The 22282-nt window shown below is 40.3% G+C and overlaps 1 protein-coding gene across 8 annotated transcripts in view; it reads left to right on the top strand.

Moving 5' to 3' along the window:
* CPEB3 (cytoplasmic polyadenylation element binding protein 3) overlaps nt 1-22282 on the top strand; it is a 106455-nt gene that overhangs the window by 78722 nt on the left and 5451 nt on the right. For all 8 annotated transcript variants that reach the window (XM_060241352.1, XM_060241356.1, XM_060241353.1 and 5 more), the window contains 3 exons: nt 12529-12647; nt 15787-15901; nt 18775-18956. In XM_060241352.1, the coding sequence (XP_060097335.1) occupies nt 12529-12647; nt 15787-15901; nt 18775-18956 (416 nt within the window). The remainder of the gene's footprint in view (nt 1-12528; nt 12648-15786; nt 15902-18774; nt 18957-22282) is intronic.

The following is a 22282-nucleotide window of genomic DNA, read 5'->3' on the forward strand; positions in this document are numbered from 1 at the left end:
CGATCGCAGTCTTAAAGGCACGCTTACCCGGAAGAAAGTCCCTCTGAACCTAGTGGGACTTACTTCTGAGTAGACGAGCTCGGCGTGCACTGTTAATCACCCTCCCCCCGCCGCTGGTCTCAACGGGAGGAAGCGGAGGACTTGCTTAATGTGAAGGGAGAGCTGCTTTCGGGTTTACTGGGGAGCAAGGCTCCCTGAACAACTAGCCCGCCCCAAAACACTCATTGGAGGGGGAGCTGTTTATTTCTGCTGGCTCAGCCCCGGGGGGGGGGGGGGAGCAAAACCTTCCCCCACACTGGCTGCGCTCCATTCAAAAGCGCCGTCTGCAATTCCTTACCAGTTCCAAATCAGTAAGGGCAGAGATCGGGCTGAAGTCTGAGCGTGGGAAGGGAGGGGGCACCCCTCTGCAGATTTACTCAGAAGTAAAGCCCCCGGAATTGCAAGAGCACGTTCCCATATAAGCACGTTTTGCTTCCTGCAGTGGAGTGAAGAAGGGTGGCGGCCTCAACGCAGGAGGGGTCTTGCTTGGCTTTTCCGGAGTCCTCCCTCCCTCTGCAAAAGTTGCGAGGCAGGAGGGGGGAGGGTTGTTCCTGTCCCTTCGTCGATTTGCACAGCCAATAGATCGAGGAGGTTTGCTACTGCGCATTTGTTGTTACTGGGCAGATAGTCTTCCAAGGGCGAAGCGGGGCCCTGTCGTTCTACCCGGTCTGATTTTGCCATGATCCGGCGGGCCGCATAAACGTCCTCAGCGGGCCGCATCTGTCCCGCGGGCCGTAGGTTGAGGACCCCTGGTTTTGAAACTTGGGGGATATTTTGGGGAGAGGCACTAGATGCTGTGCTGAATATTTGGTGCCTCTACCTTAAAAAACAGCCCCCCCCCAGAGCCCCAGATACCAGCAGATCAATTCTCCATTATTTTCTATGGCAATAAGTCTCCATAGGGAATAATGGAGTTCCCAGCAGACATTTCCCTCCCCTCCCCCCGCTTTCTGATGACCCTGAAGCGGGGGGAGGGCCTCCAAACCGGGGGATCCCCTGCCCCCACCTGGGGATTGGCAACCCTGCTTCAAGGAAGGGACAGTAAAATGCAGTTTGTGTGTCTTTCTTCTCCAGTGGGGGGAATAAGGATGCAGAGATGTTGTAAGCGTCGAGAGAGGCATCTTGATGGCAAACTTGTCTGTTTGCACATGCTTCTCATCTCCATGCTGCTCCAATGCTACATACAATCTTTATATGGCTGCCTGCACTTGATCTCTTCAAGTGATACAATTAATGTGCAGTATTTCCTGTTCTGTTTTAAAGAAGATTTATTCACCTGGTTCATGTTCTCATAGTTTTAGAAGGTTTGGAGAAGCTTGCATTGAGCTTTGGATTCCGTTTATAAAACTGTAGTCATACTGTTTCTGTGTATTCTACTCGTTCCTTGCTCTAAAATATTGTTTTATGAAACTATTGTGGTTCCCCTGGACAAGTTAGGTATAAGAGAATGACATGTTTAAGAATTCAGGATGAAGCAAAAATCTCCAAAAATATATTAATTTTTTATAACATCTGTCTTTTGTCCAAAGTTTTCAAAGCAAAAAATGATACAGACGTAAATGCAGTAATATAAGCACAAGGTACCATTGTGTATGCTGTCAGCATTCATATATGGCTCTAGTCTGTAAGACTGTTCTCTTAGCTGTGGCACTGGGCCTTAAAGGTCTGTGTGAAATGAGACCAATTATTTTAAGCTGTTTAAGGAATAGCTTTCTGTGCATATCAAATCCCCATTGCTCCCTTTTGCGAAGAAGGTCCTTCTCTGCCTAATTTTATCCAACAGTTTAAAAATGAAACTATGATCGAAGCTGCGGGGGGGGGGGGCGGTAAAGTTGTGGCTCAGAGAAATGTGAGCCTAGATCCAATGACCTGCAGTACCAGTTCCAGTTGTAAAAAAATAAATAAATGAAAAGTCTTTTTCTCACTGTGCTGAAATTTTTACAAAGTAGATTTTTATTTTGTGAATTGGGCTCCAGGGAAATTTCAGGTGGGGAAGCAGAATGTTGGTGGCGGGGACTATGTGTTTAAACAGTATAGTGAAAACCTTGGACTAAGTGTGTCATCAGAAGCAGCCTTTTCCTGAGTTTTGATTCTGCATGAAGATGAGGTCTGCAGTTGTTCAGTAGTTAAGGAAAGCTATTCTGCATATTCCCAGAGGTGCTCTAATTAGTAGTACTGAAAATAGATTCCTGGGCAGAGGCCTGTTGAATCTTGGCATAAATTAAATCAGAAAGTACAGATATAGTAGTTCTTTGGTGGAACAGGCTTCCTCAGGAGGTGGTGGGCTCTTCTTTGGAGGTTTTCAAACAGAGGCTAGATGGCCATCTGAAAGCAAAGCTGATTCTGTGAACTTAGGCAGATCATGAGAGGGAGGGCAGGGGGGGTTACATGTGCTTAGTTCTCGTGGCCCTTTCTTACATGCCCAGGGAATTGCTGATTTCCACTTTGGGGTCAGGTAGCAATTTTTCTCCATCTAGTTTGGCCAGGGATCCTGGAGATTTTTGCCATCTTCTGGGCATGAAACAGGGGTCACTGAATGTGTGTGGGGGGAGATCCTTGTGAATTTCCTGTGTTGTGCAGGGGGTTGGACTAGATGACCCTGGAGGACCCTTCCAACTCTGTTTCTATGATTCTAAGTAGTAAGAGTACTTACATATGACAAAACAAGGAGTTGTGTCAAAAGATCCATTTATGTGGAGAAAAATGAGTTGAAACTTTAAGACTGGGTTGTAGAATTGCTAACCTCCTGAACATCTCTCACTTTTACAACTGATCTCCAGACTGCAAAGAGCAGTGCCCCTGGAGGAAATGGCTGTTTTGGAGGGTGGTGTTCTACTGCATGGTTTTGTACCATGCTGATGTCCTTACTAGGGTTCCAGCCTCCTGCTGGGGGCAGGTTTCCCCCCAATGTTGAGGCCTCCAACCTGCTGGCACAAGATTAAGAACATAAGAGAAGCCATGTTGGATCAGGCCAATGGCCCATCCAGTCCAACATTTTGTGTCACACAGTGGCCAAAAAAATTATACACACACACACACATATATATATACACACTGTGGCTAATAGCCACTGATGGACTTCTGCTCCATATTTTTATCTAACCCCCTCTTGAAGCTGTCCATGCTTGTAGCCGCCGCCACCTGTGGCAGTGAATTCCACATGTTAATCACCCTTTGGGAGAAGAAGTACTTCCTTCACCCAAAGCGTGATTAACACCCCTGGCCACCCCTGAAGAGCTCCTTCAGCGCCCGACGTGCCTGGCATGATGACATCACCCAGATGTGATGTAATCACACCAGGCACATCACACAGGGATGCTCTAGCATTTTGATTTTTTTAAAAAAAAACCCTCTATGGCACCATAGAATTCTTTTTAACCAAAATGCTCGAGTTGACCCCATGCAACAACGTGCCTGATGTAATTACATCACTTCTGGGTGATGTCATTGCATTGTGTGTGCGAAGCATGCATGAGGACAGTCCTCTCACTGGCATCCAGGTAAGTCCCCTCACTGGCAACCCTCCCCAAAACCCTGCCTTCTCCAGGCTCCACCTCCCAAAAATCTCCAGGTATTTCCCAATCCAGAGCTGGCAACCCTGCTGGATTGTTGTGTGGAATATTTGTGTTCTCTAGTTGCAGTTTGCTGACATGGAGATTACAGACTGATGTTCAGTTGGTGCTGGGTTTTCCTGGATGATAGGACATTTTAGAATTAAGAAACAGCTGTTTTCATCTATGAAATGTGGCGCATATCAAATGCCTTTTGATTTTAAAAATTTTGTAATGGGTCTGCTCATATTTTTAAAAAGGAAAAGAAAAATCCCTACAATGAATGCACCAAGTCCTTGGGTGTGCCTAAACTAGTACATTAAAGGCCATAGTATGGAGATACTGCCTATTTCCTAGCTGTTCTGTAGATTTAACCAATAAACTTCCATGATGTGTCTGTATCCTCATAATGTCTGAGGTATTTTATTCCTCATACTGATACAGTACTAGGACATGGCATGTTAGAATTAATTAATGTAATTATTTAAATCTAAATAAGGTTTAGCACAAATTATTTAAGTAACCAAGTGGTTTATAATGTAAAAAAAGGGCTGTTAATCAGAAAGTAATCTAATAGATTAAATATTCATTCAAAAACCCGTAAGAAAATAAGAGAAGCCATGTTGGATCAGGCCATTGGCCCATCCAGTCCAACACTCTGTGTTACACAGTGGCCAAAAAAATTGTGTATATATATATGTGTGTGTGTGTGTGTGTGTGTGTATATATACACACACACATACACACACACTGTGGCTAATAGCCACTGATGGACCTCTGCTCCATATTTTTATCTAACACCCTCTTGAAGCTGTCTATGCTTGTAGCCGCCACCACCTCCTGTGGTAGTGAATTCCACATGTTAATCACCCTTTGGGTGAAGAAGTACTTCCTTTTATCCATTTTAACCTGTCTGCTCAGCAATTTCATCGAATGCCCACGAGTTCTTGTATTGTGAGAAAGGGAGAAAAGTACCTCTTTCTCTACTTTCTCCATCCCATGCATTATCTTGTAAACCTCTATCATGTCACCCCGCAGTCGACGTTTCTCCAAGCTAAAGAGTCCCAAGTGTTTCAACCTTTCTTCATAGGGAAAGTGTTCCAGCCCTTTAATCATTCTAGTTGCCCTTTTCTGGACTTTCTCCAATGCTATAATATCCTTTTTGAGATCTCTCTCTTGGTCAGTCTCTGCCAGTTCACACCCCATCAACTTGTATTTGTAGCTGGGATTCTTGGGCCCAATGTGCATTACTTTGCACTTGGCCACATTGAACCTCATCAGCCATGTTCACGCCCACTCTCCCAGCCTCAACAGATCCCTTTGGAGTGCCTCACAATCCTCTCTGGTTCTCACCACCCTGAACAATTTAGTGTCATCTGCAAACTTGGCAACTTCACTGCTCACTCCCAACTCCAAATCATTTATGAACAAGTTAAAGAGCATGGGACCCAGTACTGAGCCCTGCGGCACCCCACTGCTTACCATCCTCCTCTGCAAAGACTGCCCATTTATACTCAGTCTCTGCTTCCTATTAATTAGCCAGTTTTTGATCCACAAGAGGACCTGTCCTTTTACTCCATGACTCTCGAGCTTTCTAAGGAGCCTTTGATGAGGAACTTTATCAAAAGCTTTCTGGAAGTCAAGGTAAACAATATCTATTGGGTCTCCTTTGTCCACATGTTTGTTCACCCCCTCAAAGAAATGTAACAGGTTAGTGAGGCAAGATCTTCTGAAATTTTTATTGTTGGTCTTTGTTTTTTGCAATATGCTCCTCATAGTCCCTTTTTGCCTGCCTGACCACAGTCTTGCATTTGATTTGCCACAGCCTTTGTTCCCTTGCTGAGTCTTCCTCAATAACCCGTGTTCATCAATGTGCCTACTCATTCTGTCCTTGATAATGGTTTCTACCAACTTTCCCGGTATTGAAGTCAGACTGACTGGCCTGTAGTTTCCCGGATCTCCTCTGCAATGCTTTTTAAAGATTGGGGTGACATTTGCTACCTTCCAGTCCTCAGGAACAGAGGCAGATATCAATGAAAGATCACATATTTTTGTCAGAAGATCCACAAGTTTAACTTTGAGTTCTTTCAGAACTCTTGGATGTATGCCATCCGGACCTGGTGACTTATTAGTTTTTAATTCGTCTATCAGTTGTAGGACCTCCTCTCTTGTCACCTCAATCTGACTCAGGTCTTTCAACACCCCTTCCAAAATTAGTGGTTCTGGAGCGGGCAAACACTTCTCATCTTCCACAGTGAAGACGGAGGAAAAAAATGCATTCAGTTTCTCAACCATTTCCCCATCCTCCTTCAGTAATCCTTTTACTCCCTGGTCATCCAAGGGCCCCACTGCCTCCCTGGCTGGTTTCCTGCTTCTAATATATTTGAAGAAATTTTTATTGTTGGTCTTTATGTTTTTTGCAATATGCTCCTCATAGTCCCTTTTTGCCTGCCTGACCACAGTCTTGCATTTGATTTGCCACAGCCTGTGTTCCCTTTTATTAATCTCACTCGAACTAGCTTTCCACCACTTAAAGGATCCTTCTTACCTTTTACAGCTTCCATTACTTTGTTTGTTAACCATGCAGGCCTTTTCTTATACCTGTTTGTACAAATCCTAACTTGTGGTATATATTTTATCTGAGCTTCTAGGATTGTAGTTTTAAATAGCCTCCAAGCTTCCCCAGGGGTTTTGACTGTATTTACCTTCCCTTTCAGTTTCCTATTCACATGCCTCCTCATCTCAGAGAATTGACCCCTTTTAAAGTTAAACATGGTTGTGCTGGTAATTACTAAAGCCAACAGCCATACTCTGTTGTTTGTTCTTAATAAGTGCCAACTCATTGAAGAGAGTAGGATTAGTGATTGTGCACAACTGGCTTTTAAAAATGGAAGCTGAAATTTTTTACTTGAACAAGAAAGTCTTGTACACCTGACAGTATAAGCAAGATACTTCTATTTCTGATCTCCAGATATATAAATATTACTTTCATCTAGCAATTTCACTCTCTGTATTCTGAGAGGATAGGCATTTATGTTGCTGCCAACCATGATCAAATATTTTGCTTCCATTAACAGTCAAGGTACTGTGTGTTGGTTTGAAGATTCTTTGTTTGAAGGTATATATACATGTGTGTGTGAGAGAGAGATATCCTAGGTCTGTTGGTCCTGGGAATAATTCCGTCTTGTTTGCTGTGCTAATGCACTTCCCTTGCTCCCTCCCACCTGAGAATGTTTTTAATGTCCAGGAAAAGGATATTAAATGGCCCTTTTTAGTGAGCAGTTGGAATAAAGCATATTTATTTCTGGTTTTGTTCTTGGAAGAAGTGACATGTGAAGAAGAAAGTTTTCCCAGGTTTGCTGAACCAGAAAGGTATTCATAAACTTTGTGGGGGTGGGGAATGAAATGATTGTGAAAATGAACTAATAGGAGAACGGGATGAAATTTGAAATATTGGCATGCTTTTGTTAGGTTAATAGTTCTCTCTGTCTCTCTCTCTCTCCCCTCCCCCCAAGAAAATGTGACAAGTATGATGACGTTTTTGTAATGAACCAGTTCAATATTTTTCTGAGATTTTCAAGGGTGTTTGTATGTGTTCTTAGTATTTCCTGGTTAAGCATGTCTGAGATTGATTCTGTACTTGCAACACAGTAAAGGATCACAGACACAACTAAAATTGTTGCAGCAGAATCTTCTGTTGCTATGAATCTTCATTTGTTTGAAAAATTGTCATGCTACTCCAAAGACTGTTGAATATGGCACTTTTTAATCATGTTGTCCACTTCTTGAAGTGTCTGTTATGCTGGTGGCTCTGTCTAGATAACCATATATGGGTCCGATGAGGAAAACATTATATTTTGAAAGATAAAAATATAATTAAATAGAAATTTGTAAAGCGAGTTTTTCTAACAAACCAGTTCTCAGTATAAACAAAAACTAACTGCATTGGATTTCTCGTACCTTGGTTTCATATTGTATGTATGTGTGCATGTGTGATAAGATGATGGCATTTTTGTGCAAAAAGAGGATAAAAATGTAGTCCCACTCCCCAAAAAAGCTATTCTTTTTCTATGGTTGCCTAGTTCTGAATCATACAAATCCTTCTCTAAGTAGCAGAAAACCATATACTCCCAAAGGTGTCACACACTAACACAGTTACATACAGAAGTGGAACAGCTTCCTTTCAGCTCCCCCCTCCCTCAGTGCATGGAAGGTCCTGGGCATGGGCCAGTCCGGATTCTGAAATCCTGACTGCTGGAGCCTGCCATAGAGCAGTCACCAATGGTCAGGTCATACTCTCATTGGATGGATTAGTTCTTCCCCACAGGTTGTGAAAACATATTGATCCAGAGGTGATGGAATTTTCCTAGCCTGGCTGTCTCCATTAACACTAGTTTGGCTCCATAAATTCAAGTTCTCCTAGGGCTGCCTGGCCTGTGTTGGAAAATACCTAGAGACTTTGGGGGTGGATCCAGGGAAGGGTGAAGTTTATATCACTTACCTGGAGTCTGTCAGCCATATGTTCTTTCTAAGATTAAATGGTTTCTCATCCACAACACTCACCTTCTCAAAATCTAATTTGTATGTTTAGCTGCTTGTTCATTTGACCTTTTCAAATCCTATTTTTAGATTAGATTGAATGTCACACCTAAATTTTTTAGTCTCTATAGTTATGTTCTGTTGCTAATTGCTGTGGGTTGTGTTACAGTTTAAAACATAAAGCTCTGAAATCACTGTGACTTTGAAAGAAGAGCCATCTTACAAATTTATTGCAAAGTGACTAAGGGCAAAACTTGGTCAAAACTATTCTATCATCAAAATGTATTGATCTATTTTTTCATCTCAAGTTTCTTTCTTAAAGCAAAAACCATGTGCTAAATAATCAGAATTTAATAACTTTTATAGTTTTATAAGAACATAAGTAGAGCCACAGTGAATCAGACCAATGGTCTACCTAATCCAGCACCCTGTTGCCCTTGGTGGCGGACCAGACATCTTGTAAGGCCCTCAAGGGGGTGTCCACAGTCTAAAGCTTCCCCCGTTGGTTCCACCCAGCAATTTGCCTTTGAACCTGGAGTTTCATTTAGCCATAAGGGCCAATAAAATCCATCTAAACTAATGGCCATCATTATATCCTGTGGCAGTTTCCTCTTTTGAAATCAGCCATGTTAGACTTCTTAAGCAACTTTCCATTATATAAATACTAAACTTAAAAGCATAACCATCACAAACTCATCAAGTTCCCACTTATCCAAACTTCCCACTGCTAGGAGCACCCCCAGCCCCAGAGTGGTATCCTTGGGGCAGGAAGATATTGATTTATCATCTTGAGAATGAATCAATTCTAAGAGGTCACTTCCTTGCTCTTCCACTGGATGCCCTCCGAGGCTCCTACCCTGTTCTCCCTGATAGATAAGGAGCTGTAAGCCTGAGAGTGGGATGGGCTCTATGAGGTCTGTGAAAGTTCCACTGTTAGGGTTGCCAGCTCTGGGTAGGGAGATTTGGGAGTGAGACCTGGGAAGGGCAGGTTTTGGGAAGGGGAGAGTTCTCAGCAAGGTATAATGCCATAGAGCCCATCATTTGAAGAAGCCATTTTCTCCAAGGTAGCTGATCTTTGTCATCTGGAGATCAACTGTAATTCCAGGAGAACTCCAGGAACCATCTGGACGTCAACGACTCTATTCTCCATCTACTAGTTCTCATCTACTACTTCTCCTCTTTCAGCTTCCCCAGATCAGCAATCTAGTTTTAGCAGACATTGTAGTGAGGACCAAGAGCATCTCATTTTGATCTAAGTGACAGATACTTCATCCTTGCTTAAGTATTAAGTAGGTATTGTTCCTGTATTGATTTGTAATATGTGCTGTAACATTAGCAATGAAAACTGAATGTGAATATACAAAGGATAAGTCAGAAATAGCCAGTTTATAAAGTAACTTTTTAAGCAGTTATCCATTTTTTTCATGTCAGATGGAGCAAAGATGTGGTGGCATTAATACATTCCCATGCTTTCCTGGATCTTCTTAGTGTTTATACCTCAGGTTCAATAACACACCAAAATTCGCCCAGCACAGACTGTTATTAAAAAACAGAGTATTTTCTGTTTTGTTCCCAGCAAGAATTATGCATGCTGTTCATATTCTTTCCTTCTTTATAGATTAACTTTATTTGTTCTTTAGAACCTGAAGGACTTCTGTATTATTTGCACTTCCAAGATGAAAATGATGAATGTATTTAGTGTAAAGTCTGAATATGAAGAAGCCACATAGCAATACAAAGAAGAAATGTCTTTTAAGTGAATGTGGTCCTGCAGTTTTGTGGTAGAAAGGCACTGCGTAGGAGTCAAGCTCTGAGTTGTAAAAGTATTTGTTTCCTTCGTCTGAAATTGTTTATGCACATTTTCTTGATGAAATGAATCAATTGGTACTGCTGTGCATTGCCACTTACATTAAAATTAGTCTGACTAGAGAAATTCAACTTCACAGCCTACTAAGCAGTATCGCTGTTCTGCAGTAGCTGCAATAAGATAAGTCTCTTCTGTTTGCAGTTTCTTTAATACTGAAGCCTTTGATGTCTTTTGGAAAATCAGTCACAGCACAGCAATATTTTAAAGTCTGCAGATTTTTTTAAAAAGTACCGCTGAGTTCTTACTTTAAAAATCAGCTTCTTTGACTTTTCATTTCATCCCTAGATTTAGACGTGCAATTGTATTTGGCTTAAGAAGCATACATATAAGGTTACCAAATATGACTGAGCAATGATCATTTATGTTAGTAGTGACAATCCAAATAGTTGCCCTCAATGTCTTATATGTTCATATGAACATATGAAGCTGCCTTATACTGAATCAGACCCTCAGTCCATCAAAGTCAGTATTGTCTTCTCAGACTGGCAGTGGCTCTCCAGGGTCTCAAGCTGAGGTTTTTCACACCTATTTGCCTGGACCCTTTTTAGTTGGAGATGCCGGGGATTGAACCTGGGACCTTCTGCTTCCCAAGCAGATGCTCCTGTTCTGAAGTTTTTTTTAAAAAGAACTCATTCCATTTCAGCAAAAGCAGTCTTCCAGCATTGAAATTGGGGAAACAGCCACTCCCCAAAGTACTTTAAAGCTTAAGAACAGTTTTAGTATCCTTCCTAAACTGTCATTTTGATATACTTAGCCTGAATATCTAGAGCCATAGAATTGGATAGCTTTCTTTCTCACCCTGATCAAATACAGCAACCATCCTAACGCAACAAATCCTATAACCAGGGGGGTTTTTTGAGCAGGAACGCAGGTACGGCTGTCTTGGTGTAAGGGGGTGTGGCCTAATATTCAAATGAGCTCCTGCTGGGCTTTTTCTACAAAAAAGCTCTGTGTGAAACAATGGTGACATCAGGAGGTGTGGCCTAATATTCAAATAAGTTCCTGCTGGCCTTTTTTTTTTTTTTTTTTTTTTTTTTTTTTACAAAAAAGCCCTATCTACAACTAAAATGTTTCTGAATGGTGCCTGTTCAAGGAGCAAATCTTGTATCTCTAGGCATCTTGTTCTGTTGCTGAAATTCTATTACAAAGCTGAAATTTTTTTTGAACTATTAAACTCAGTTTGCCTTCTCTGTATTTAAATCCTCCAGTAGAGGATTTCCTTTGTCTTTCTGGGTATTTGGGCCAGTTCACAGAAAATGACTTGGATCCAAATGGTTTCTCCTGTGAGCAAAGGCTGTTCTACTAAATACTTTACATAACTCTGTGGTAAAACTCTGTGGTTTCAGGCAATTCCTAGAGTGACATGACATCAAGCTGATTTTTCCCAGAAGTTACGTAATGGTGCATGTAACACCAGCACCTCCACACACACACAAGTCCCTGCCTCAAGCTTCTGCCAGGAGAAAGATGCAGCCTGTAGCACATAGCAAAGAGCCTTCAGCACTGTGTAAAATTGAAGTGTGGGCTTGCAAAGTGGTCCTTGGTATGAGAATAGTGTTCTATATGCAAGTCCTTGTTTTCATCTGTGAAATGCTAGATGATACATTGTACACATTTCATAGCAAATCTGTTTGCTGCATGTACAGCAGAGTCCTGCAAATACTGGAAAACTGCTAAAGATGTCCCATATTGCATATCACTTTTGCTGTGCCTGTGTGAGAATGAATATGCTGAAAAAATGTTGAACCCTTTGAAGTTAATAATACAGCATTTACAATTATAATCCTTGTATCAAGGCCATACAAGAGTGATGTATTTATAAGGCAGAGAGACATGGGATGATAACAGAATTGTGGTTATATAATTTTAGCTTGATCCTTCAGCTTTGATGGTGCTAGAAATGGCATGTTTTAGTACCGTCTTTGCTTAGGATCATGTCTAATGTTAAGGATGTAATACAAAACAAGCAACAGTCTGACTCTACTTCATCGCTATTGATGTGTGTGCTGCTGAGGCCAGGGTTGTATTGCTGAAACAAGGCTATGTACTGTACCTATATAGAGTGCTTAGCAGAGCTATAAATTGAGTATTCCCAGCACAGCTCTGGGACCATCACTCTTGTCAGCAGTTTTCTGCTGTTGTTCAGCTGCCATGCTTACCACATCAGCTTTAGATTCTTTTTGCTCTGTTGCTTCCCATAGCTATAATATGAATCCCTCAAGTTACTGCTCCAGGTCAAGATCCGTGTTTATGAATTTATGCTGGTGCCCCTTCATTATGCAAATAGTATTTTAGAATCAGTGGGAAAATGTTATAATTTTTTTTTGTTTGAAGTTTTTTATGATCCAGTTCTGCAATGCTTTTCATGCTTCAAGGTAACTTATTCACTAACACATTCAAATATTACTAAGCTCATTCTATATTTTGCATTTTTACTATATGTATTAAATATAAAATGTATTGAGCATTTTCTCCGCAGAATTTGTATTTGCATAACTTTAATAGTGTTTCTAATTTTATTTTCCCCCGAAGGATATGCCTTTCTGCTGTTCCAGGAAGAAAGTTCTGTGCAAGCTTTGATAGATGCCTGTCTGGAAGAAGATGGGAAACTTTACCTATGTGTGTCAAGTCCCACCATAAAAGACAAACCAGTAAATAAACCAACATACTATTTTTTTTCTTTGAATAGGAGAGGTATACTGCCTTAGCATATAAAGACAATAGGAGTCCTACAAGCTGTCAGTAAATGTCAAAACAATTTAATATTCAAGCTGGTTGTTTCTTTGCCATTCTGTAATGGAGTAATGTTCAGATCCAGGTGCCAGATACACGCACACTGTCTGCTTCAGGCAGCTGTCTCATACATTTTAATATAATTAGCCTTTATGTATTTTTTTGTGCATGGATTTTGTTTCTCGATTAAAATGAATGAATGTTGTCATGTCCAAGAACTATGTGTGCACATATACAAGCACAAATAGATGTATGGACTGGCATATGAGTTAGTTTTGTTGAGTTTTTAAGTAATTTCACTTGCCATTTTCCTGCATAACTAGATTTTAAACACAATGACAGTATTGCAGGGGAAAGAGTAAATAGTACTCTAAAAATGTTCCTATCTAAAGTAAATAGAATTTCTTGGTATAAAGCAATACATATTTAAATGATCTGGGCCTTAATTTCTTTAGTTGTGTAAATTAGTTTTAATTACTAGAACACTTGAATAGTGCCCCCCCTTTCCTTGATTGTTTAAAAATATCCTATGGCTGTATCCAAGTGAAGGAAGTAAACTGTTAGCTCAGGCTTGAACCTGATGCCCAATTCCCAGGAGAACTTGCTCATGTAATTTTTCTTCCTTAAAGGGGAGGGGGGGGACTTCCATGAACACCATCACCTACTTATCTGTGGGTGCTTGGACACTGTTCCCCACAAGTTAGCAGTCATAAACGCGGTCTTTTAAAAATGTGACTCAAAGCCTAGTCTCTATATCAGAATGTGAATAGATAAGTGGTTTATAAGAGTCATCAAAATGATTTTTGTGTGGATTTCTTATTTGAAAACCATCTACAGACTTTGTCTCAAATGTCAGCCATCTGGTTCCTTTAGCTGGACAGAATAAGTGCTTTCTGTTTAGGCAATCCTCTTAGCCTAAGTAAAGGACTTAATTCCTTCTCCTCCTCCAACATCCACCCACCTTTCTTGAGTTTTGAAAATGTATGGAACGCTTACGTTACATTGTCAGCTGACAGTAAATTCTGTGTTTTAAAATATGAATTTTAGATTGTGACATATCACCCACTGTTATTGAGAATTTCAAAACAGGTTTGCTATGTAACATAGGGGAGCTGCTATTTGAGTTTTTAGAACTAGTTGTACAATTCTTTGGTCCTGACCTTTGTTCCATGTTGTAAAGAGAGCATTAAAAAAGAAAATAGTATTGCTAGATTTATGTGAGAAAATACATCATTCTAGATCCACAAAATAAAATATTATATTATCTTGACAATGGAAACAGCTAGAAACAGGATATTTGAAAAATTAATCTTGTTTAGGCATTCAACCTCAGTGTGCTGAATAGAAAAAGACAAGTATATATCTGTTAACAGTTGTTAAATAATTCATATGCTTATTAATGAATACTCATATGGGTATTAAGTTTGCACATACTATTTCTTATAAATACAAGTGGGACACCTGTGAAATAAGGGAAGTTTCATTTCCCCACATCTCTTCCTTTGTCCACCATTTTTCAAAGTAATATTTCATTGCAAATATGAGGACTTCCTTGGTTTTGCATAATAGGGCATGATCATCAGGGCTGGCCCCACTGCCTGTATTTGACTATCTGCACAAGTGAACCAGCCCTTTATAGTGAAGATACAGTAAGAAAATACTTCATTTTTATTTACAAAGTTATGTCAGCAAGCAAGGTGTTAGCTCTTTGAGTTATCATTTGCTGTTGTTTGTAGGGAATCTCTCTCTCTTGTTTAGCCATTCTTGTGAACCAGCAACAGACTACTTCTCTTTGATCCTTAGACAAGTGTTTTGCTTGCCCAGCAGGTTTAACTTGTCATGTTGCTTACCCAGCAAGTTTAACATAACTTGGACTTAGGAACTGAACCTATTAATTGAACCTTTCTATTTTCTGCAAGCCATTTGTGAAAAGTGTTTTGGTCTAATTTCTACCCAAGAATGCACATGCCTGTTGGTTCACTTTCCTCTGAAACTTTTTGGTAGTTAATTTATGTTCCCACTTTTCTCCTGAGCATTTTACGACTGAAGGTAGGAAGACTGATGGAAGAGCTGTGCAGAGTCCTGCTTTGGTCTGTGTACAGATGTAGAGCATTCAAGCTACTGTGGAACTGCGTTTTGCCCTGTTTTGTTCAAATATGCAAGCTTTGTGGAAATACCAAGCTGAGAAGAAGCCTGTTTTGCTGGTTTGCAAGAGCTCTTGAGTGGCTAGGAGCTAGTGACATCACACCTGCATTTCTGTCTCACTGCTGCACCTTTTCAGCTTTTAAAAAGTCGTGTAGTTTAGTTTTAAAGATAAGATGCAGAACCACATGTTAAGTTGGTAAGCTTGCAAGTGATGATAAAAAGGTGGGGTTTTTTTAAAGGTAGGCAGTCAACTGAAGAATGTTAAGAAATCAGAATTCAATGTAGAAATGTGTGTGCATTTGGTTGAGAAACAGAGGTGGGAGAGAGAAGCAAGCAGAACTCATTCTGCTTCAAGAAAGTCATCACTTGCTGTTGTTTGTAGGGAATCTCTCTCTCTTGTTTAGCCATTCTTGTGAACCAGCAACAGACTACTTCTCTTTGATCCTTAGACAAGTGTTTTGCTTGCCCAGCAAGTTTAACATAACTTGGACTTAGGAACTGAATAGACAACAGATTGGCCAATTAAGATGTTTTACTAGTTGCCAATATCTGAAGAAGTGAGCAGTGACTCATGAAAGCTCATACCCCACCACAAATTTTGTTAGTCTTTAAGGTGCTACCAGGCTCGTACTCTTTTCTAGTTGCCAGTATGACTGCCTCATACAAGACAACCTGGTTGTGAAAGCAGCTGGCCTCAAGTGGAGGTTGGTAGGAGAGCAACAGTACATTTGGTGGTCTTGCTGTGGTGGTTTAAAACTTTCTTTTGTGCCTGATAAACTGGCAAGGGCAGCCTAACTGGTGATAGCATTAGGTACCAGTAGTTTGAGGGTTTGTTTTAAAAAGATGTGAAAATTCCAAAGTCTTCTGTTAAAAAATCAAGTTTAAAATAAAGCTGTTTGTTTGTTTGTTTAGGTACAAATTCGACCTTGGAACTTAAGTGACAGTGACTTTGTAATGGACGGTTCTCAACCTTTAGATCCCAGAAAAACTATTTTTGTTGGAGGAGTTCCGCGACCCCTCCGAGCTGGTGGGTGAACCTTTTAACATAGTTTTGTGGATGCTTTCTTTATTTCAGTACTCTAATAATAGTCCGTTTACAGAAATTTTCTGCATTATCAGATCTCTTTTCTATATGTATCTTTTTTCTTAAGTAGCAACACTCTTCAAATTACCTGTTGCATCAAGTTGCAACATTTGTTTCTTCCATTTTTTTTTAAGCTCAAAAGAGCATGGACAGAGGACCTAATCAGATGAGCACATTTCCACAGATCACAGCATTTTTCTAACATTGGGTAGGTAGGCTTCCTAGATGCATTCCATAAACCGTCATACTAAGCATTCTGAGAGGTCTTACTCAGGCTTGGGTGGTATTCCCAATGCAGCTGTGGCTACCAAGATAACAGTGGCAATGAGGATCCCATGTGACAGGTTTTTCTATATCAGGGATGGCCAAACTGTGGCTCAGGAGTCACATGCAGCTTTCACACATATTATGCAGCTCTTGAAGCCCCTGCCACCCTGCCATCCAACTTGGAAAAAGACTTTGTCTCTTTAAATCCCTTCTCCAAGCCAACCCCAGCCAGTGTGGGTGGCTTGGAGAACGCATTTAAGGTTACTTTCTTTCCACCGCTCCTTTCCTCGCCTCATCTATTTCCTTTCTTTCTTTCCACCTTTCTTTTCTTTTTCTTTCTCTCTCTTTATCCCCTCCCTCCCCCTCTAAAGTTAAGTGTGTTCTCCAAGTCCCACCACCTTGCCACAGTGGTTGGCTTGGCTTGGAGAAGGCATTTAAATCCCTTCTCCAAACCAAGTCAGCTGGCATGGGGGTTGGGGGTCTTGGAGAAAGGTGCTTTCTTTCCACCTTTCCTTCTCTCCTTCCTCCCTCATCTATTTAGTTTCTTTCCCATTTTCTTCCTCCCTCCCCCATCTATTTGCTTTCTTTACACCTTTCTCTCTCTTCCTTCTTTTTCTTGGGGAGGGACAGTGGCTCAGTGGTAGAGCATCTGCTTGGGAAGCAGAAGGTCCCAGGTTCAATCCCTGGCATCTCCAAAAAAGGGTCCAGGCAAATAGGTGTGAAAAACCTCAGCTTGAGACCCTGGAGAGCCACTGCCAGTCTGAGAAGACAATACTGACTTTGATGGACCAAGGTTCTGATTCAGTATAAGGCAGCTTCATATGTTCATATGTTCATATATATATGTTCAATCTCTCTCTCTCTTTCTTCTCCCTCCCTTCCACCCTCCATCCCCATTGGTTTGTTTTCTTTGTTTCTCTTTCTCTCTCTCTTTTCCCCTTCCTCCTTCCCCATCTATTTGCTTTCTTTCCATCTCTCTCTCTTTCTCTGTCTCCTCATTTGTTTCCAATTGAGGGAGCTAAAGAATGCTTGCTAAGACATATCACTCTCAAGAAAAAAATTCAGGAAACAAATCATTCTAGTTATCTAGTAGTTCAGTTTATTACCATCAAAGATCAGTTAAAAATTAACATAAATAAGATGTTGTGCCAGCAGCTCAAGGCTACTTTTATCCTTGCCTGATGCGCTCTCTCCCTCCTCCACAATGTGTAAAATATATAATAGCACTGGGAATCGGATGGGGGTGTGGTCAGTGTCTCAGGTGCTGGCGAGCCAGAGCAAGTTCCGCCATGTTCATGTCTTGCAGCTTTCAAACATCTGGTGTTTATTCTATGTGGCTCTTATGCTAAGCACATTTGGCATTACTGGGGGCTTTGTTATAACGTGGGTCTGACCCCACCTTTGCTAGAGAAGACTACTGGAAAGATGGGAAAAACCTGGAGATACATACATTGATGATTTCTTTTATGGGGGGAGACTTGCTTCCTTAATAGCAAACCATTGCAGACAACCTGCTTGTTAAGTGACCTGTGTGAGTAACACATTGGCATGGATCCAGCTGCTGCTGAGGCTTTTCTCTGCTGGGGAACTCACTTCCTTTTCTGATACCACTTCTCCTTGTGCAATATCAGTGTTTTTCAAGGAGCCCTCACACATGAAGAAATGATAGCAGGAGAGGAAGGAAGCTCTGCAGCACAGGAACGCTCCACAGTGGCTGGAGTGGAGCACAAAGGCAATGATGTACTAGGATCCAAGCCCATATCTCCAAGAACATTTCTTACTCTCCAATTTCATATGATTTTTTCTTCAGAGTCCCTCAAAAATTTCAAAGTGAAGAGAGAATTTTTCTCCCCAAATTTTGCCTATTGTTCCAGACCTTCACATCTCTAATTCAGAGATTGTCCAGAGGAAGGAAATATTTCTGGTCCATGTACAGCTCATGTTCACGTTATTACTTTGCATTTTTTAATTGCATACCACCTGTGCTTATAAATTCAGTAGCAGACTGTGAATTTTTACAGACTCATTGCAGAATGTTTAACAAAACAGTGTATTATCTGACTATTGGACATTTCGGGTTTTAATCTGATCAATTGTCAGCATTCAGCACTATTTAGGTTCATCATTCAAATCCTGTTATTTAAGATGCTGAATAATAGCTTCTTTGAATCCTTATTTTCAATAAACCTCAAGAATTATCTTCATTAAATAATCCTTGATGAGCCATCTGTGTTGAGATACTGTAATGCATTTTAATGAATTGGTGAAAATCAGTTGAACAGTGGATTTGTAAGATTTATCAGTTAATAGTTCTAGAAATACAGCTGGTTAGCACTTTCTCAGTTTTTTTCCTGTGCTGTCTTGTCTTTCACTTAATAGTTATTGAGTCTGATTTTTTTAGCAGACAAATCTATTCTTTAAGGTATTCTAAGGGGGGGAGTTGCGTATTGTACGTCTGAATAATGTTGTCCTTTTTATATTTGCATACAGTGTATAAGAGCTTCTGTAGTAAATAAATAAATATATAGTATTATAATGTTACCTTCCAGTTGAATTAGCAATGATTATGGATCGTTTGTATGGAGGAGTCTGCTATGCTGGCATTGATACAGACCCTGAACTGAAATACCCAAAAGGTGCTGGTAGAGTGGCTTTCTCCAATCAGCAAAGCTATATTGCTGCTATTAGTGCACGCTTTGTCCAACTCCAACACAATGACATTGATAAACGGGTAAGTATAGCATCATACAATGAACAAGTCCCTGCTTATTTAAGTGTGATGGTATTTGATCATATAGAAATGCTGTATACCAAGTCAGATTATTGGGTCATCTAGCCCAGCATTTTGTCCTACAAAACAGGTGAAGCTTTTTAATGTGAAATATCTGGGTTCTCCTGATGTGGACTCTCCCAGTCACACATCAGGTGCGAGGGAACTTGTTTCCCAAGCATGCAGCTCTTTGGGATCATGGCAGGTAGTGGGAAGGGGTTTCAGCCTTCTATTCCAACATTATTTTCCCAACCTGAAATGGCATTATTTGTCTCCTTGGCAAGTTGCATGTGTAGTCCATCAGTACACATGCAGACCCCCCCAGTGTATTTGCTTGTAAATAATTTGCTTAACACAGTGAGAGTTAGATTTTGAAGTTTAGATTTTTTTAAAAAAATCTCAAATATAGGAAATGTTAAATGTGCTAAAATAAAAGTTGTGTTTGAAAGTGAAAATCTAGTAGAATTTTCTTGACACTTCCCTTCTATCAGAATACATTTTGAACAGAACCTATTATTCAATAATGAAAAGTTAAACTAGGCAGAGGTAGGGGAGTAATGGTTTTCCTATGCTGAGGGGAATAGAAAAGATGAAAAGGTATGTGAATTCAAAACAATGGTTACTTTTCCTTTTCACAGTTTTAATTCACCCCATATCAAAACATTTGGTTAGAATGACTTCGATGAGAATTGCAGTTATTTTTTTCAACTACTCATCCTTCAACTACTCATTTCCAAAGTAACTCCAAGGAAACAAAAACAACTAACAGAACTCTAAGCAAACAAAAAAATATTTTGCTCTGTTTGTTATAACTGAATATTCCAGTGGCATTATTTTTTCTATGTGAGTGAACAGATCCTCCACGCTTTACTTACACACACAGAGAGAGAGAGAGATTGTGCTAAATAATATAAATAGAAAGAATACTTGTTTAGTAGACACGGCATGTCAAAACACTTCGAATTTTGACTTGATACTCAAGCAGAAAATACTTGCTTTTTATTTGAAGAAGGAAAGAGCCTCTGTTCATTACCTGGATAAAATAATCTATTTGGAATTGCCATTTTAATGTCAGTCTAATGACAGTTCACAGTTTCCTGTGCAAATTTCCTATTTGATCTCTGAAAAGAATGGGATTTTAAGATCAGGTAAATAGGGAGATAACATATTCAAATACATATAAATATTTTCCAATTCATCTGTTTATCCTTACAAGCACATGTCAAAGTTAAAAATAGTTTGAGATTTCTCCTTGTAATGTAGGCTCTGAATAGGCCTGGTGGGAAAGAGTTACACGTGTGCAAGGGTAAGTCGTATAAAGTGAGATATCTAAGCTATGATCCAAAACATTTTCATGCATATTGAATACTTTATAAATGATATTTAAAATATATATTTTCTCTCTTGAGGAAACACTGTGCCCAGGCTGCACTTGTAGGGCTTTCCTCCAACAGTCTAGAGAACATAACACAATTTTTTGTGTGCAGCAGATGATGATGATGATGATGATGATGATGATGATTATTACTATTAGTATTATTGCTATTATTACTATTATTATTATTTATTGAATTGCCCAATCCTGGCCAAGGCCAGGCTCTGGGCGATGTACATCAAGCAAGACAATACATAATTTAAAAACAACACAACAATACAGATTAAAACAGTAAAACAATAACAATTTCAGAAATCCCTATAGCATCCAAGGTGTTATTATTCCTGACAGTCAGAGCAGTGCATATGGGGGGGGGACTTTGGGGGGGTTGGGGGAAAAAAGAAAGGTGCCATCCGTCACTGTTCTCAACCAAAAGTCTGGCGGAACATCGCTGCCTTACAGGCCCTGCGGAATTGCATAAATTCCTGCAGAGCCCGAGTGTAATCTGGCAGAAAGTTCCACCAGGTTGTTGAGGACAGCTGGACCTCTTTAGGGCCGGGGATCACCAGTAGGTTACTACCAACAGAGTACAGTGCCCTTCCAGGAACATAATGGAGGAGATGGTCCCTTGGATACATTGGTCCCAGACCACTTAAGGCCTTAAAGGCCAGAACCAAAACTTTGAATCTGACCCAGTACTCAACTGGAAGCCAGTGTAGCTGGCGCAGCACTGTTTGAATGTGTGCTGTCTGTGGCTTTTCCGACAGGACTTACGCCAGCACGTGCTGCACCTGTTGGAGTTTTAGGGTCAGCCTCAAGGGTAGCAAGTTACAGTAGTCTAATTTGGAGGTAACGGTTGCATAGATCACTGTAGCTAGATTCGAACAGAATGGGAGCTAATTGGTGATATGCATGACCTGGGCCTCCATTGAAAGGGAGGCATCCAGCATCACACCCAAACTCTTGATGGATGATGCCAGTGTTAATGGCGACCTGTCAAGAGCTGGTAATCTGTGCTCCAGCCCTGTTTCCCCCAGCCACAGGAACTCTGTCTTTAACAGGTTCAGCTTCAGTCTGCTCTTTCTTAGCCAGCCTACCACAGCCTCTAATTCCATAGTTTCACCACAGCAAAAACTCACATTAGTGGCATTAGAAGTTATAAACTTTAAATTCCATTGATTTCAGTGCAAGATACTGAAATATGTGCTTTCCATTTGAAATCAGTGGGACATTTACGTTCATAACCATGGTTAGGGTTATGTTCCTATCATTTTAGCAGCTTTTTAAGCATGGCATACAAGTGTGAGAAATAACTCAATTTTTTGTCTTTAATTCTATACCCGAAACAATTATTGTTCAGTCATGCTGCTGCTTTGCCTCCAAATCTAAGCTCAGAATATTGTTACTTTGATACTGAATCCCTGTATACCTATTTTGAAAATATCCTCTAGTTTTTGAGAAGGAACATGGGACACTACTAGAAATATTACATGCTTCTTATTTTTGTTTTCCAACAAAGTCTTAGAGCAGTGCCAAATTTACTTCACATTAAAATGCCAGGAAGTTTAGTAAATTTGCAACTCAGATTTAGTTCACTGGTATTATGTCAAAAAGTTAACTTGAGCCTTATAGAAGAGATCTTAAATATGAAATATTATAATAGTTGTGATCTTATATAGCCATCTTTCCCCCCACAAATAAAATACTCAGTTCTTGAAATTGCCCAAATAATATCGGTCTTCATGCAAAGAAGGTTCACTGTAACTCTTATGACCCAAACTGAAATTTATGGGAAAGCTGCAAGAAACGTGGTGACTGTGTGCTGATTGACATTTCAATAGCTCCTGGTAGTTCCCCCCTCCATTTTGAGTGTAATTCTTCCCAAATATGCCTCTCCCAACACAGGAAATGT

Source organism: Heteronotia binoei, chromosome 6 (genome assembly GCF_032191835.1).
Source record: "Heteronotia binoei isolate CCM8104 ecotype False Entrance Well chromosome 6, APGP_CSIRO_Hbin_v1, whole genome shotgun sequence".
Taxonomy (NCBI): domain Eukaryota; kingdom Metazoa; phylum Chordata; class Lepidosauria; order Squamata; family Gekkonidae; genus Heteronotia; species Heteronotia binoei.